The 13,919-nt window shown below is 51.9% G+C and overlaps 1 protein-coding gene across 1 annotated transcript in view; it reads left to right on the top strand.

Annotated features, from left to right (window-relative positions):
- Window positions 1-11,210, top strand: part of CUL1 (cullin 1) — a 31,606-nt gene extending 20,396 nt beyond the window's left edge. The window contains exons 9-16 of the mRNA XM_007955952.1: window positions 3,658-3,765; window positions 3,838-3,944; window positions 7,674-7,722; window positions 8,088-8,219; window positions 8,651-8,768; window positions 9,051-9,127; window positions 10,528-10,659; window positions 11,160-11,210. Coding sequence (XP_007954143.1) covers window positions 3,658-3,765; window positions 3,838-3,944; window positions 7,674-7,722; window positions 8,088-8,219; window positions 8,651-8,768; window positions 9,051-9,127; window positions 10,528-10,659; window positions 11,160-11,210 — 774 coding nt within the window. The remainder of the gene's footprint in view (window positions 1-3,657; window positions 3,766-3,837; window positions 3,945-7,673; window positions 7,723-8,087; window positions 8,220-8,650; window positions 8,769-9,050; window positions 9,128-10,527; window positions 10,660-11,159) is intronic.
- The last annotated feature ends 2,709 nt before the right edge of the window (window positions 11,211-13,919 follow it).

Here is a 13,919-nt window from a genome sequence, read left to right as displayed (position 1 = left end):
CTAATAGCTAATGATCATGAGCATTTCTTCATATGTTTGTTGGCCGCTTGAATATCCTCCTTGGTGAAGTGTCTATTCATGTCTTCTGCCCATTTTTAATTGGATTGTCTGTCTTTTCGTTAGTAAGGTCACACAGCATTCTTCTATGTACACACAGATGCACATAAGCACCCATGGGAGTGCAGAGAATGTCCTTTCCGGTCCCTGTGACTCAATGGGGTTTTTATACAGCATTCTTGTATGTGCACACACATACACGCACCCGTCAGAGTATATCAAATGTCCCTCCTGGTCCCTCTGGCTCAGCGCAGCTTGCACATGGTGTTCCTGCGCATGCACACACACATGCACCCATAGGAGTGCGTTGAATGTCCCTGCTGGTTTCCCTGACTCGTGCAGCTTTCACACATCATTCCTGTGTGTGCGCACAGACACACACACATCCATCAGAGCAGGTGGACATTCCTGCCGGTCCCTCTGACTCAGTGTGGCTTTCACACGGTGTTTCTGTGCATGCACACACACACACACCCCTATAGGAGCATGTAGAATGTCACTCCCAGTCTCTCTGACTCAGCACGACTTTCACATAGCATCCCTGCATGTGCACATAGACATGCACATGTGCGCCCATAAGAGATGTAGAATGTCCCTCCTGGTCCCTCTGACTCAGCGGGGCTTTCACACAGGAAACTTAAGTTGCTAAGAAACAAGTTGTTGTCTTCGTTCTGTTCCAACTGCATATGTTAACTTCACCAAGAATGAATGGAAAAGAAATGCTTCCAGACCACAGGGGTTCTCATGTGGAGAACTACGCTCTTGGTCTCATGCTTGGTGTTAATTCTTTGGGCAGTAATGTATTTGGTGTCACTGTGAAATTTTTCTGCCCTGGTGTGGTTTGGGTGGTACTTTTCTCTGCTTGGAATCGGGGCCTCACTCATCCCTGCAGCTTTGCAGACTCTGAGATGAAGGCAGGCTCTCAGGTGATGGGAAATCTGAAGGGACAGATGATGTAGCTGGATCTGGTCGTTCTCCCACAGCCCTGTGACATTGAAGAGAAACGCTGCAATGTGAAAAGCTGGAGGGTTGAAGCCTTTCCTTCAGATTACAAAACAATTGATTTTGCCCCTACAAATGGGAAGGGACTGGCTTAGCATTGAGTTCTGTGAAAAAGAACCTCTGGTCTCAACAGACCCTGAGCTTCTGGCTGAAGTCTGTGGTGCTGCTAAGTGGGGGAGGGCATGGGCTGTGCGAGATCAGGTCAATCTCCCCTGCCCGAAACAGAGCCCTGGGTCACTTGCTTGTCCTGCCTGTGTTGACTATTTGAGAAACAAGATACAGACGATACCTACCTCCTAGGTAGAGCTCAGAGCAGCAGCAACGCGGAGCACTTGCAGCACACTCAGCAGTGGATGCTCTTCCTCCTCAGTTAAAAACTCACCTGTTGCAAATATACATGTGTATCTGCATATATGCACACATATACAGACAGATGTACATGTGTACACACAAACACATACCCACACATACCTGCATACAGACTCACATGCACCATATAAATACACATTGCAGACACATGTACATATACATACACATGCATGTAGATGCACACACCACAAATGCACGTTGTAAACACACATACACATACTCATATCCACACATATCTGCCTACTTGTACCACATAAATACACGTCACAAACACACGTGCATGCAGATGCACACGCACATACATGTACATAGTTGCACAGTCCACATAAATACATGTGTTGCAAACGTATTTACATGTACGCATAAGTACAAGCTGATGCCTGCACATACACCACATAAACACATAGTACAAACATAATCACATACGTGTGCATATACACATGTAAGAAATCACTGTCATCGAGTCACTTCTGACTCACAGTGACCCCACTGGGTTTCCCAGGCTGTAAATCTTCATCGTCCTCCTACAGAGCAGCTGGTCAGTTTGAACCACCGAGCTGGTTAACTGCCAGATGCCTTCCCAGTGTACCACCAGAGCTTGTATATGTACATAGATGTACATAGGTACACACTTGCAGACACACACACCCCCTCCACATGAACACATGCGCTACAGACATGCACACAGAGCTCGGCGCCGGGGCAGGGCAGGGCAGGATGGTGTGCCCAGCAGTGGACGCACTTCCTCTTCAGTTAATGACTCAAATGAGTCACTCTTACATCTGGGTGATTTCTTGTTGCCAAACTAAATGTTCCTTTAGAAAGGGTCTCATACATACAGACTCGTTCAGGTGCACACACATAAGCACATAACGACATGACAAGCATACACATACACAGCTGAACGCACAGACACTCCTGGGCGTGTGCACATGCACATGCCAGCAGCATTCTGTGAATGCGAGGCATGTCCATGGCACTGCCTTGATCTCTGGGCCCCGGCACTGCCAGGCTCACTTCCCTGCAGTGAATTTTGGGGTGAGTCTGTGTCTACTCAGATCCACAGAGGGGAGCAGGTTGGTACAGGTGTTTTTGCTTCAACCTCTTTGTGTAAACTGTTACATGGAGCCTGTGGGTGGCACAGACAATTAAGTGCTCGACTCGTAGCTTAAAGGCCACTAGTTCAAACTCACCCAGAGGTCCCTCAGCAGACAGGCATGGTGATAGGCCAGAGCCTTGGAAACCCCATGGCGCCGTCTGCTCTGCACACATGGGGTAGCTGTGAGTCGAACTAGCTCCATGGAAGCGACAATACAAGAACTCTTACATGCTCAGTGTGAGGTTGGCCAGGGATGCCTGGGAGTCCCGAGTCCCTGAGGTCAAGGTTGGTCAAGAATGAGGCAGCGTGGAGGGCGAGGTCCCTGCAGCCCTTATTGTGCTGTTGCTGTCCCAGGCCATCTCCCACCCCTGCTTTGTTCACTGCACCCTGCGGTCTTCGGCCTGCCCTGGGGCTGGGCCTGATTTCTCACCAGCTGACTGGGTTTCCTCGCCTGTCAGCTGGGGCAGGATGTGGGTCCATGGTATCCAGCTGCAGGGCTCAGCATCTCCCTCCTGAGCCCATGCCAGCCATCAGGCCGAGCATCAATCTGTCCTGTGTCTAGAGACTCCCTGCTCCCCATCTGGACCCAGCTCTCGTGGCGAGCCCACAGGTGCAGAGTGGAACTGCACACGTGGCTCTCGAGGCTGTGACCTTTCACCAGGTCTGTCTCTCGGGCCAGGGCCTGTGCTCTCACCACCAATACTGGGGGGTCGCTCTCAGACCCTGCACGGCAGAGACCACGGACCAGCTGCCACACCCAGACAGAACACACAGGCTGTCAGGTTTCAGCAACAGTTGTAAAAGATTGGCTGAACAGAAGTTTCTAAATACAGCTGCCCCTTTGAAGCTTTTGTTTCCTGTGATCCCTTAAGTTTCTAAGTAATTGTGAAAATCACTGGTAATTTTTAACGCGAGCTTGGAATCAGTTTAATTTCAAGCATGGAGAATAGCCTCTTCTGTTAAACACGTGTGGAAAAATGCATGGTGTTTTCGGTGATGGTGTCAGAGGTAGTCCTTGATCTCGATTGTTTGCTTGAACGAGAAGCATCTAAGCCTTGAGCCGCCTTCAGCAGCTCCTTGGTGCACACTGCAGCCCCCTGTGGCCAACTTGTGCTGTCCCCCGCTTTCAGGACCCCAAAACGTACGTCCAGACGGTGCTGGACGTGCACAAGAAATACAACGCCCTGGTGATGTCCGCCTTCAACAATGACGCCGGCTTTGTTGCTGCACTTGATAAGGTGTGTGGGCACTGTGGGGCTCCACGGGCTCACGCGGGCAGGGCACCCCTAACTGTCTCTGTGCACCCACAGGCCTGCGGCCGTTTCATCAACAACAACGCAGTGACCAAGATGGCACAGTCATCCAGCAAATCCCCGGAGCTGCTAGCGCGGTACTGTGACTCCTTACTGAAGAAAAGGTACTGGCCACCCCTCTTGATGTTTAGTGACCCATGAGGGAGGTTAGAGGGCACACAGAGGCACACGTCCATCACACGGGCATCTGTGCCCTTGCGGACAACTCTTTAAGCCTAACCCTCCTTGCCTTCTTGAAGGGGCATCTGTGGCTGGTGCCCAACCTGTTCTTTTCAGCTTGCTGACAGCCACGGGCCCTCAGCTGGAGGAAGGTCAGTCCTGGGTCAGATCAGTTTTCACTGAGAGTGGAGGTGGTGGCCATAGCAACTCTGTCCTCCAGCTCTCATTTTCCCTCGTTACCACCTGGGTGTGACTCTGGGGTGAGCAGTCAGCTGCAGGCTGGCCATAACTGACAATGATAGGGTCCTGGGCACACAGGGCAAGGACACTAGTCCCCATGCCTGCAGGATGCATTTTCACTTGACAAGCTTGGTGCTTTACCATTTCTCGTTCTTGGCTTTGTAAATGTTGCTTTTATTATTGTTGTTGTCAAGGATAGACTTAGCAGAACGTACATTGATTCAGCAATGTATGCTGTACGGTTCACTGACACTGATTCTGTTCTTTGAGTTGTGCGACCATTCTCACCCTTTTCCTGATTGTCCCTCCCCCATCAATGTAAACTCACTGCCCCCTGAGGTTCCTGCCTAATCTTTAGAGTTGACCCCTTATGGAAAGTTTTTGAAAAAACACAGTGGTCTAGACAGATGGTTTTCACTAGTTCAGATGAACTGCTGTTTGGTTGTTCAGGGGACTTCAAGGGATGCCTTTGGTTTGAGGTTTAAAGACTATCTCAGGGCAGTGGTTTTAGGGGCTTACCCAGCCTCCATGGTTCCAGAAAGTGTAGAGTCCATGAGATTTTTAAATTCTGTTCTGCATTTTCCCTCTCTTGATCAGAGTTCTTCTGTGGAATCTTTGATCAAAATGTTGAGTAATGGGAGCGGGCCACCATGCAGTTCTTCTGGTCTTACGGCATAGCAGGCAGCTGCTCGTGGAGGCATCAGCCACGCGTTCCATCTCCCCCATGTATTCCTGACTCTCCTTCCTCTGTGGCTCCAGACGAAGAGAGACCAGTTACCATGTCTTAGATGGCTGCTTCCAAGCTTTGAAGACCCCAGACACCATGCAGCGAACTAGGCAGCAGAGAGCAGCAGCATTCCTAAACAGAGCTTTAGGCCAGTCGACTGGGCTGTGCTGGGAAACCATGAGCCTAAACTTCCAAACCCAGAAACCAGAGTTCTGTGGTTGTACGTGAGCTGCTTTGGCAGCTGCTTTGTTGTTGTTGCTGTGAGTACATGTGTCATACAGCATCTGCCTGTTCCACTTTTATAGGTATACAACCTACTGAATCAGTTAATTGGGTGTGCAGCCCATGCTGTCTTTTTACAGAGAAGAAAAAAAAGTTTACAGAGCAAATTCATTTTCTATTCAACAGTTGGTACACATTTTGTTTCATGACATTGATTGCAGTCTCCACAGTGTAACAGCTCTCTTCCCACTTCCTCCTTGTGGTTCCTTTTCCTGTGCCTTCCTGCCCCCAGAGCTGTCTCCCTGTGCAAATGCTTGGGCAGCCCTTACTGTTACTGCCTGTGCTTTCTCTGTCACTGTAAACTAACACTCAGTGCTCTGTCAACAATAACCAGCAGCCACCCACCTCTGGTACCACTGACACACTCACCTCCGGGTGCCTGTTCTTGTCATTTGTATCTGTGAGGGCACAGCAGCTGGGATGAAGAGCTGGGCAGGGTGGATCCCAGGGTGAGATGACAAGGCGGCCTCCTCTGTGCACACCCTTTGATGCGCGGTGCACCGTGGGCATAAGACAGACAGACAGAGGGACTTGGGGTTTATATGTGCTGGGCCAGAGGATTGTATGCTCTGCGTTGCAACCTAGAAGGGGGAGGGGTGAGAGGAAGGTGCCTTTGCTGAAGTGCAGACAGCACAGCCACCCTGGGCCACGTGCTCGGCCATCACTGTGCTTTGTGATCCTGGGTGAGCTCACGAGGAACTTTCATGTAGCTACACGGTTACCTCTGGAAACCTGTATCTTCTAAGTAATGATAGGCATGCCTTCTTTGCCCCTGATCCCCTGACTTCTGAGTGGACGTTTCTAATCAGTTCGTGTGTACATTCCTCAGCCCCCCCTTTGCCGGGTTCTGTTGTCCCTCTGTTGTGTGTTGTTTGTTGGTCCTCAACCCCCCCTCTGCTGGGCTCACTGGGCTGTGTTGTCTCCATGTTGTGTGTTGGACTTCTTTGCTGCTACTTCAATTCATGAGAAATTCTCATCGAGGCATCACATTGGCAAAATCTGTGGTGAGGGGCGAAGTTGTTTCTTATGCCCCAAACAAGACTGGTGTTGATCCTGATAAGCTATACCTGAGACTCACGTACCCTGGTGAAAAACAGTCACAGGGCACACACCACCAGAATATAAAGACCCCAGGCAAGTTTACTCAGGAACACAGCACATCCGTCTTCAGTGTTGCTAAGATATCGGCTAATCAGATTTGTCAGTGAATTTGAATTCCTCAAAACATGGTGTAGCCTTCTAGAACATAAGTAGCAAATCTCATGGGGTTTATGACTGAGAACGCTGTGGAAAACCAGTGGTCATCCCCACAGATGACGGGGAACCTTGGTGCAGACCCTAGCTCTCCTGTGGTTGTTAAGTGTTGTCGCGTTAATGCCAACTCGTGTGGCCCCGGGAGTGCAGAGTGAAACCGCCCCTCAGGGCTCTCTGGCACTCATCTGTTGGAAGTGGGTCGTCAGGCCTGTCTCCCAGGGCGGCTCTGGTGGGTTTGAACTGCGGGCTTTTCAGCTGGCTTTCAAATACTTAACTGTTTGTGCCACCCAGAGGAATCTTATAGTTCTCCTGACTTGTCAGAAGGTCACTCACCTGGGGCAGTGAGAGTTTACAGCATGAGTGTGTGATAAGCGCCAGGCCACTGTCCAGCTTGGGGATTCTAGTCAGAGCCTAACAACAGTCAGAGTGTCTGGTGTACTGTTTCCAGGCATAAAGGGACTTTAGGTTACAGTGCCTCTTATAACTCGGTGTCGCATCAGGCTCTGTGAGGTGGTGAGTTTGAGGCTTGTAAACATGGAGACATTCTGTGAGGGTCAACTCAGTGTCGCTTCAGGCTCTGTGGCGTGGTGAGTAACTAATAGACATTTCCAAGTGTGGCCACTGGGAACACATGCTGGTGGCAGGGCAACTGATGGTTCCAGGGCGGGCAGCCTGGGCATCCAGTACTTCCCAGCAGGTGGGGAGAGGAGCGGGCCGGGGAGGCAAGGGCTGCACCCTCAGAACTCATTGTTTCTCTTCCCTGGCAGGAGCTTGGTGAAGCTTTTGGGGGCCCGTCCTCTAACATGACCTTACAGAGGTCTCACGTATAAGGGACTCGTAGTCAAACCTGAGAAGTTCTTTTGTTTGAATGAGTCAGTTGTGAAGTGGAAGCAGACTGTGCACAGCAGCTGGGAGAGGGAGGTGCATCCACTTGCGTTGACAGTACGGAAGGAGACGCCATCAGGATGCGTGGGAAGCCCACTGACGTCCCTGCTGCTAACTTTCGCCTTTGGGGTTCTGAGTGGTCACTTCATGTCACTCTTGTTCCACGAAGGGATTGGGTCTGAGGGAAGTAGTGCCACAGTGTGGTGTGACAGGCTCTGGCTGACCAGAACACGTTTACCAAGCATTGGCTAGTTGGTTTAGAACTGTGTCTTTTTCTAAATTTCAGCTCCAAGAACCCGGAAGAGGCAGAGCTGGAAGACACACTGAACCAAGTGGTAAGATGCTTGGTGGTTGTGTGTGGTCTGTAGCTGTCGTAAGGGGCTGTTCAGGGTCATGTGTCACTCCCTACATGAGGAACATGCCTCATCAGTCCTTAGTCTGGATAGTGTGTGTGCAGGCCTGCCGAGGTGCTCCCTCTGGAGAGCAGGGCCGGTGCTCCCCCCCCCCCAGGGTACACAGATGGGAGCTGCACCGTGGGCAGTGTGCTGGGAGGCAGTGCCCCCCATCCCACCCCACCCCAGAGTGCAGGATGGGTCAGGGATGGGGCATGGTGGGCGGTGTGCTGCAAGGTGGGGAGCCGCACACGGACAGCGTGCTGTGAGGCGTGGCCCACCAGTCTGTTCTGTGGTGGTTGCGTTAGATGGTTGTCTTCAAGTACATCGAGGACAAGGATGTGTTCCAGAAGTTCTACGCAAAGATGCTGGCCAAGCGCTTGGTGCACCAGAACAGCGCGAGTGACGACGCCGAGGCCAGCATGATCTCCAAGCTGAAAGTACGCCACCTGGGGGGGCTGGCGTCGCCCCCTGCTGGGAGTAGCTCCGGGAAGTGCCCCCCCCCCAGCATGCCGGCCACACCCTCAGTCACACTCCGTCTGAACTGAGCTCTCCCCCTCCAGCTTCTCCCATGGTGACCCTCACCACAGCCTCTGTCCATGCCCCTCCCTTCCTCCTCATTCAGAGAGATCTTGCAGACGTCTGACCCCCGAGATCCTGGAGAGCTGTCACATTTGTGAAATGCTATTTCCAGTTGTGTCCTCCCTTCCTCCTCTTTAAAACCATAAAAGCTTGGCAGGTTCCCCACTGACCGCCGGGAGAGCCCCTGCCCCCATTTCCCCTTCCACCTGCCAGCACCATCTCCAGGGCCACCGTGTGTGGTCTGTATGCCGTGTCTGTGTGGTGATGAGGTGCTGTTCGGGTGTTTCAGCAAGCCTGTGGCTTTGAGTACACCTCCAAGCTCCAGCGTATGTTCCAGGACATTGGTGTGAGCAAGGACCTGAACGAGCAGTTCAAGAAGCATCTGACCAATTCTGAGCCCCTCGACCGTGAGTGCCAAGCACAGCGGCCTCGGCTGGTGTGGTCCTGGGCAGGGCACACGGGACTCAAGCAAGAGGCAGCCCGGTGAGGGAGGAGGTGGCTGGTCTGTCAAATGCGTCAGAAGGGAGGGGAGCTCTCCAGAGCAAACGGTTTCTGATTGTAGTCAAGGTGAGAAGTGGTTATTAGTGTCCCTTTCAGCAGGATTTTTTCAGGGACTGCCTTCTGCTAATGAGCAGTGGGCTGAGGGTCTGGGCATGGGGCCAGCCCCTGACTGCGTGTCTGCCCTGCAGTGGACTTCAGTATCCAGGTCCTGAGTTCCGGGTCATGGCCCTTCCAGCAGTCCTGCACGTTTGCGCTGCCCTCTGAGGTGAGGGGCAGGATGGGCACTGGGTAGGCGGGCGGGCAGCTGGACAGGAGGGCCAAGGGCTCTGCCTCACTCAGCACAGCAGTGTGCTTCCATAAAGCAGAAGCTGCTCTGTTGATAGCAAATGTGGTGACGTTACCAGTTGTCTGGAAGCTATGGCTGTCTACGTTCAGGTGTGTCACGAGAGTCTTGTGTTGGCCTTCACTGAGACTTCATGTGTGTGAACTTGGAGCCATGTATTTTACTCGGAAACAGGCCATAGACACACAGGGGCACATGTTCTCTATGATGTGAACCATGGAGGGCATGTGTTCTCTGTGACGTGGACCGTCAAGGGCGCATGTTCTCTGACGTGGACCGTGGAGGGCACGTGTTCTTTCTGACGTGGACCGTGGAGGGCGCGTGTTCTCTCTGACATGGAGTGTAGGGAGCATGTGTTCTCTGTGACGTGGACCGTGGAGGGCGCGTGTTCTCTCTGACGTGGACCGTGGAGGGCGCATGTTCTCTCTGACATGGACCGTGGAGGGCATGTGTTCTCTGTGACGTGGACCGTCGAGGGCGCGTGTTCTCTCTGACGTGGACCGTGGAGGGCACGTGTTCTCTCTGACATGGAGTGTAGGGAGCATGTGTTCTCTGTGACGTGGACCGTCGAGGGCGCATGTTCTCTGACGTGGACCGTGGAGGGCACGTGTTCTCTCTGACGTGGACCGTGGAGGGCGCGTGTTCTCTCTGACATGGAGTGTAGGGAGCATGTGTTCTCTGTGACGTGGACCGTCGAGGGCGCGTGTTCCCTGACATGGACCGTGGAGGGCGCGTGTTCTCTCTGACGTGGACCGTGGAGGGCGTGTATTCTCTGTGATGTGGACTATCAAGGGTGCATGTTCTCTCTGACATGGAGTGTAGGGAGCATGTGTTCTCTGTGACGTGGACCATCGAGGGCACGTGTTCTCTGTGATGTGGACCATCGAGGACGCGTGTTCTCTCTGACGTGGACCATCGAGGGTGCATGTTTTCTGTGATGTGGAGTGTGGGGGGCATGTGTTCTCTGTGACATAGACCATAGGGGGCTTGTGCTCTCTGTAACATGGACTGTCGAGGGCACATGTTCTCTGTAACATGGACTGTCGAGGGCATGTGTTCTCTCTGACGTGGCGTGGGGGGGCATGTGTTCTCTGTGACGTGGACCATAAAGGGCATAGAAGGACTGTCAAGGGCATGTGTTCTCTGTGATGTGGACCGTCGAGGGCACATGTTCTCTCTGACGTGGAGTGTGGGGGGCGTGTTGTCTGTGATGTGGGCTGTCGAGAGTGCGTGTTCTCTTTGATGTGGAGTGTGGGGCGTGTGTTCTCTGTGTGATGTGGACCGTAGGGGACGCATGTTGTCTGTGACATGTCCCTCTGCAGCTAGAGCGGAGTTACCAGCGATTCACAGCTTTCTACGCCAGCAGACACAGTGGCAGGAAGTTGACGTGGCTGTACCAGCTGTCCAAAGGGGAATTGGTGACTAACTGTTTCAAGAACAGATACACTTTGCAGGTAAGACCACCTGATTTCTAGAGCCCTTGTTAACCTGTGTGAACGTAGACAGGTAACAGTCTGCAGCCCTGGGTGGTGTTCTTTCCGGCCGAGTACCAGCCCTGCATCCCCTGCTCCTCCCCCGTAAAATGATGGTGTGAATGTGGGTGTCATGGAGGTGGCTGCAACTGGATGAAGGCACCCGCTGAAAGCAGGTGGCTCCCGCCTGGCACTCATCATGTTCATGGTGTCATGTGCTACATGTGGTGGCAGCTCTTCGCTCTGATGAAGCAGCTTGCCATTGGTTCTCACCCTCAGCGCTTACTGCACACGTGGGTACTGGCCAGCCACACCCACATTTACAGAGAAGAACCTGAGGTACAGGGGAACTGAAGTGCCTGTCTCTAGATCTGCTTCCCATTTGCCACGGTTTTAGTTAAGGTCTCTTCACTGCAAGAGTCTGAGGTCTTCCTCCTTTCCGGGAAATTGCTTTGTCCTACTGCCTGCTTGTCCCTCCACAGACGGGCGAGGAGCTCGAGGCGCTGCAGTCCGTGTGCTCTCTCACCCCTTGAGGGTGTCTCCTGATGACATGGTTCCAACTCTGTCCTGTTATTCTGGCGACAGGGTACTTGGAACCTTGAGTGGGCATCGTCGTACAGTGGACGTTGTGTTTCATTGACCCCTCATATGTGGGAAGAGTCCACGTACACACTCTGGTCTCGGAAGCCCCGTCTGTTTTAGGCCAGTGGGTCCCAAGCCCAGGCGCAGTGCTGCGTCGGCCGCGTGCTGCTCCTGGCCTGTGTCCGTGAGAGGCTCGGAGAGCTTTAACGGAGGCTTTCCCTGATGGGTTGGGTCACTGCCAGGACAGCGAAGCAGCAGCTGCTGCCGCCTGTGGACATCTGAGCCCCGTCTTGGGGAGGTCGTACTACCTGAGCACAGGCAGTCTCACTCTGGCTTCCTTCCTCCAAGTCAGTTTTCTGGTTGGGAACCCCAGGTTCTGCCAGGGGCCCAGTGTCCCAATGTCCTCACACAGGCTCAGTGTTGAAAATGGTGGTGTTAGACATTCAGTGGGAAAGGGACTGGAGAACCGTGGTCTGTGTCGGCCCAAAGCTTTTCCAGTCAGGTCGAGGTCACACATGCTGCCACCCTGCAGCCTTTTCACGGGTTCTGACAGCAGCTGTCCCTCCCACGGCTCTCTCTGCTTCTCTGCTGGGTTTGGTCATTTGTTGCAGTGGCCACACACAACTCACAGACCATACGGTAACGGGGTTTACGATGCAGGTGTTGTCGGTAGGTGTCGCCTCGTCAGTTTTAGCTCAGCAGCCCTGTGTACTGCAGAGTGACCTGTTGTGTACCAGCGCCACAATGCTCGCTGGACCTGAGCCCACTGCTGCAGCCACTGTAGCAATCCATGTCATTGAGGATCTGCCCTTTTTTATTGACCCTCCAGTTTACCAAGCTTGATATCCTTCTCCATGGAACGGTCCCTTCTGACAACATGATGTGGTCTGGCCATTCTCGCTTCTAAGGAGCATTCTGGCTGCACTTCTTCCAAAACACATTTCTCCTTTGTTTGTCAGTCCACAGTACGTTCGATATTCTTTCTCAACACCACAATTCAAATGTATGTTCTTCGGGCCTCCTTATTCATTATCCACTTTTCATGTGCATATGAGGCGACTAAAAAGACAATGGTTTAGGTCAAAGATACCATAGTCTTCAAAGTGACGTCTTTGCTCTTTAACATTTTAAAGAGGTGTTTGGCAGCAGATTTGCCCAGTGCGGTTTGTCATCTGATGTCTTGGCTGCTGCTTCCACAGGCATTGATTGTGGATTGAAGTAAAATGAAATCCCTGACAAGTTAAGTATTATTTTCCATTTGTCATGATGTTGCTTTTCCCGCCGATTGTGAGGAATTTTTTTTTTTTAATGTTGAGGTATAATCCATACTGCAAACTGCAGTCTTTGATCTCTGTCAGTAACTGCTTCAAGTTTTCTTCACTTTCGACAAGCAGTGTTGTCTCATCTCCATATCACAGGTTGTTAATCAGGCTTCCTCCAATCCTGATGCTGCATCCTTCTTCATGTAGTCCAGCTTCTTGGATTATTTGCTCAGCGTACAGATTGAATACGTATGGGGAAAGGAAACAACCCTGACGCACACCCTTCCTGATTTAAAATCATGCAGTATTCTCTTGTTTTGTTCAAACACCAGCCTCCTGGTCTATGTACAGTTTCCTCATGAGCACAATTAAGTGTTCTGGAATTGCCGTTTTTCTCAGTGTTATCCATAATCTGTTATGATCCACTCAGTCAAATGCCTTTGCATTGTAGTAAAACACAAGTAAACATCTTTCTGGTATTTTTGGCTTTCAGCCAAGATCCTTCTGCCATCAGCAGTGCCAGCCCTCATTCCACATCCTCTTCTGAATCAAGTTTGCATTTCTGGAAGCTCCCTGTCAGTGTACCGCTGCAACTATTTTCTTAATTACTGTCAGCAGAATTTTGCCACATGTCAAAATCAGTGCAGTGGCGGTGAGTTTAGTTTAGTATCCTAAAACCCAGCAGTCCTATTAGGAAAGTAGCAGGTTCCATTTTAGGACCAGGATCAAGTTGGAGGTAAGAAGATAAGACTCAGGATCAGTTCTTTGGTCAGGGAGCTTCTTCGCAGCTGTGCCTCTGTCTCAGGCTGTGGTCCTCAGCCCAGCCTCTGCCCTGGCCACCCAAGCTCCTGGAAGTCTCGGGGCTCTCGCTCCATGGGCCAGCACGCCCACTGTAGCCACTGCACATGGTCTCCTGCCTCTGCTGCTGGTTTCTCAGTTCGCTTGCTGCCACTCCTCACTGCCTTGTGCCGTTTCTAGTGTTCCCACTGTGTTCTGATTTCTGGACCTACGTTACGAGCTGCTCGGTGCCAGGACCCGGGGTCTGAGGATGCACTCCACTCCTGGCTCCTCTTCTTGACAGGAATGAGGGTCTCCACTTACTGTCTGTGATTGGGTCTTTTTAAACTGAGCAGGATGGTGAAACTAGAACTCCCTGACCCCAGGATTCCATTTATCTCATTTGCATAGTCCCACCTCCACAAGAGTTCCATATACTTTATTAGCGTTACAGGTAGTCTCTAACTTTCATTCAAGTTACGAGAAACTACACTAAATGACCGTCCAGGTTTCAATTTGTACAAGCTCTGGTGGTGCAGTGAGGCACCCAGCTCCTAACCAGAGGTTGGCAGTGGAACCCACCAGCTGCTCTGTGGGAAAACGATGAAACAATCTGCTTCC

Source organism: Orycteropus afer, unplaced genomic scaffold, assembly GCF_000298275.1.
Source record: "Orycteropus afer afer isolate SDZICR_OR568_19922 unplaced genomic scaffold, OryAfe1.0 scaffold00556, whole genome shotgun sequence".
Classification (NCBI taxonomy): Eukaryota; Metazoa; Chordata; class Mammalia; order Tubulidentata; family Orycteropodidae; genus Orycteropus; species Orycteropus afer.
This window is presented reverse-complemented; position numbering and strand designations above follow the sequence as displayed.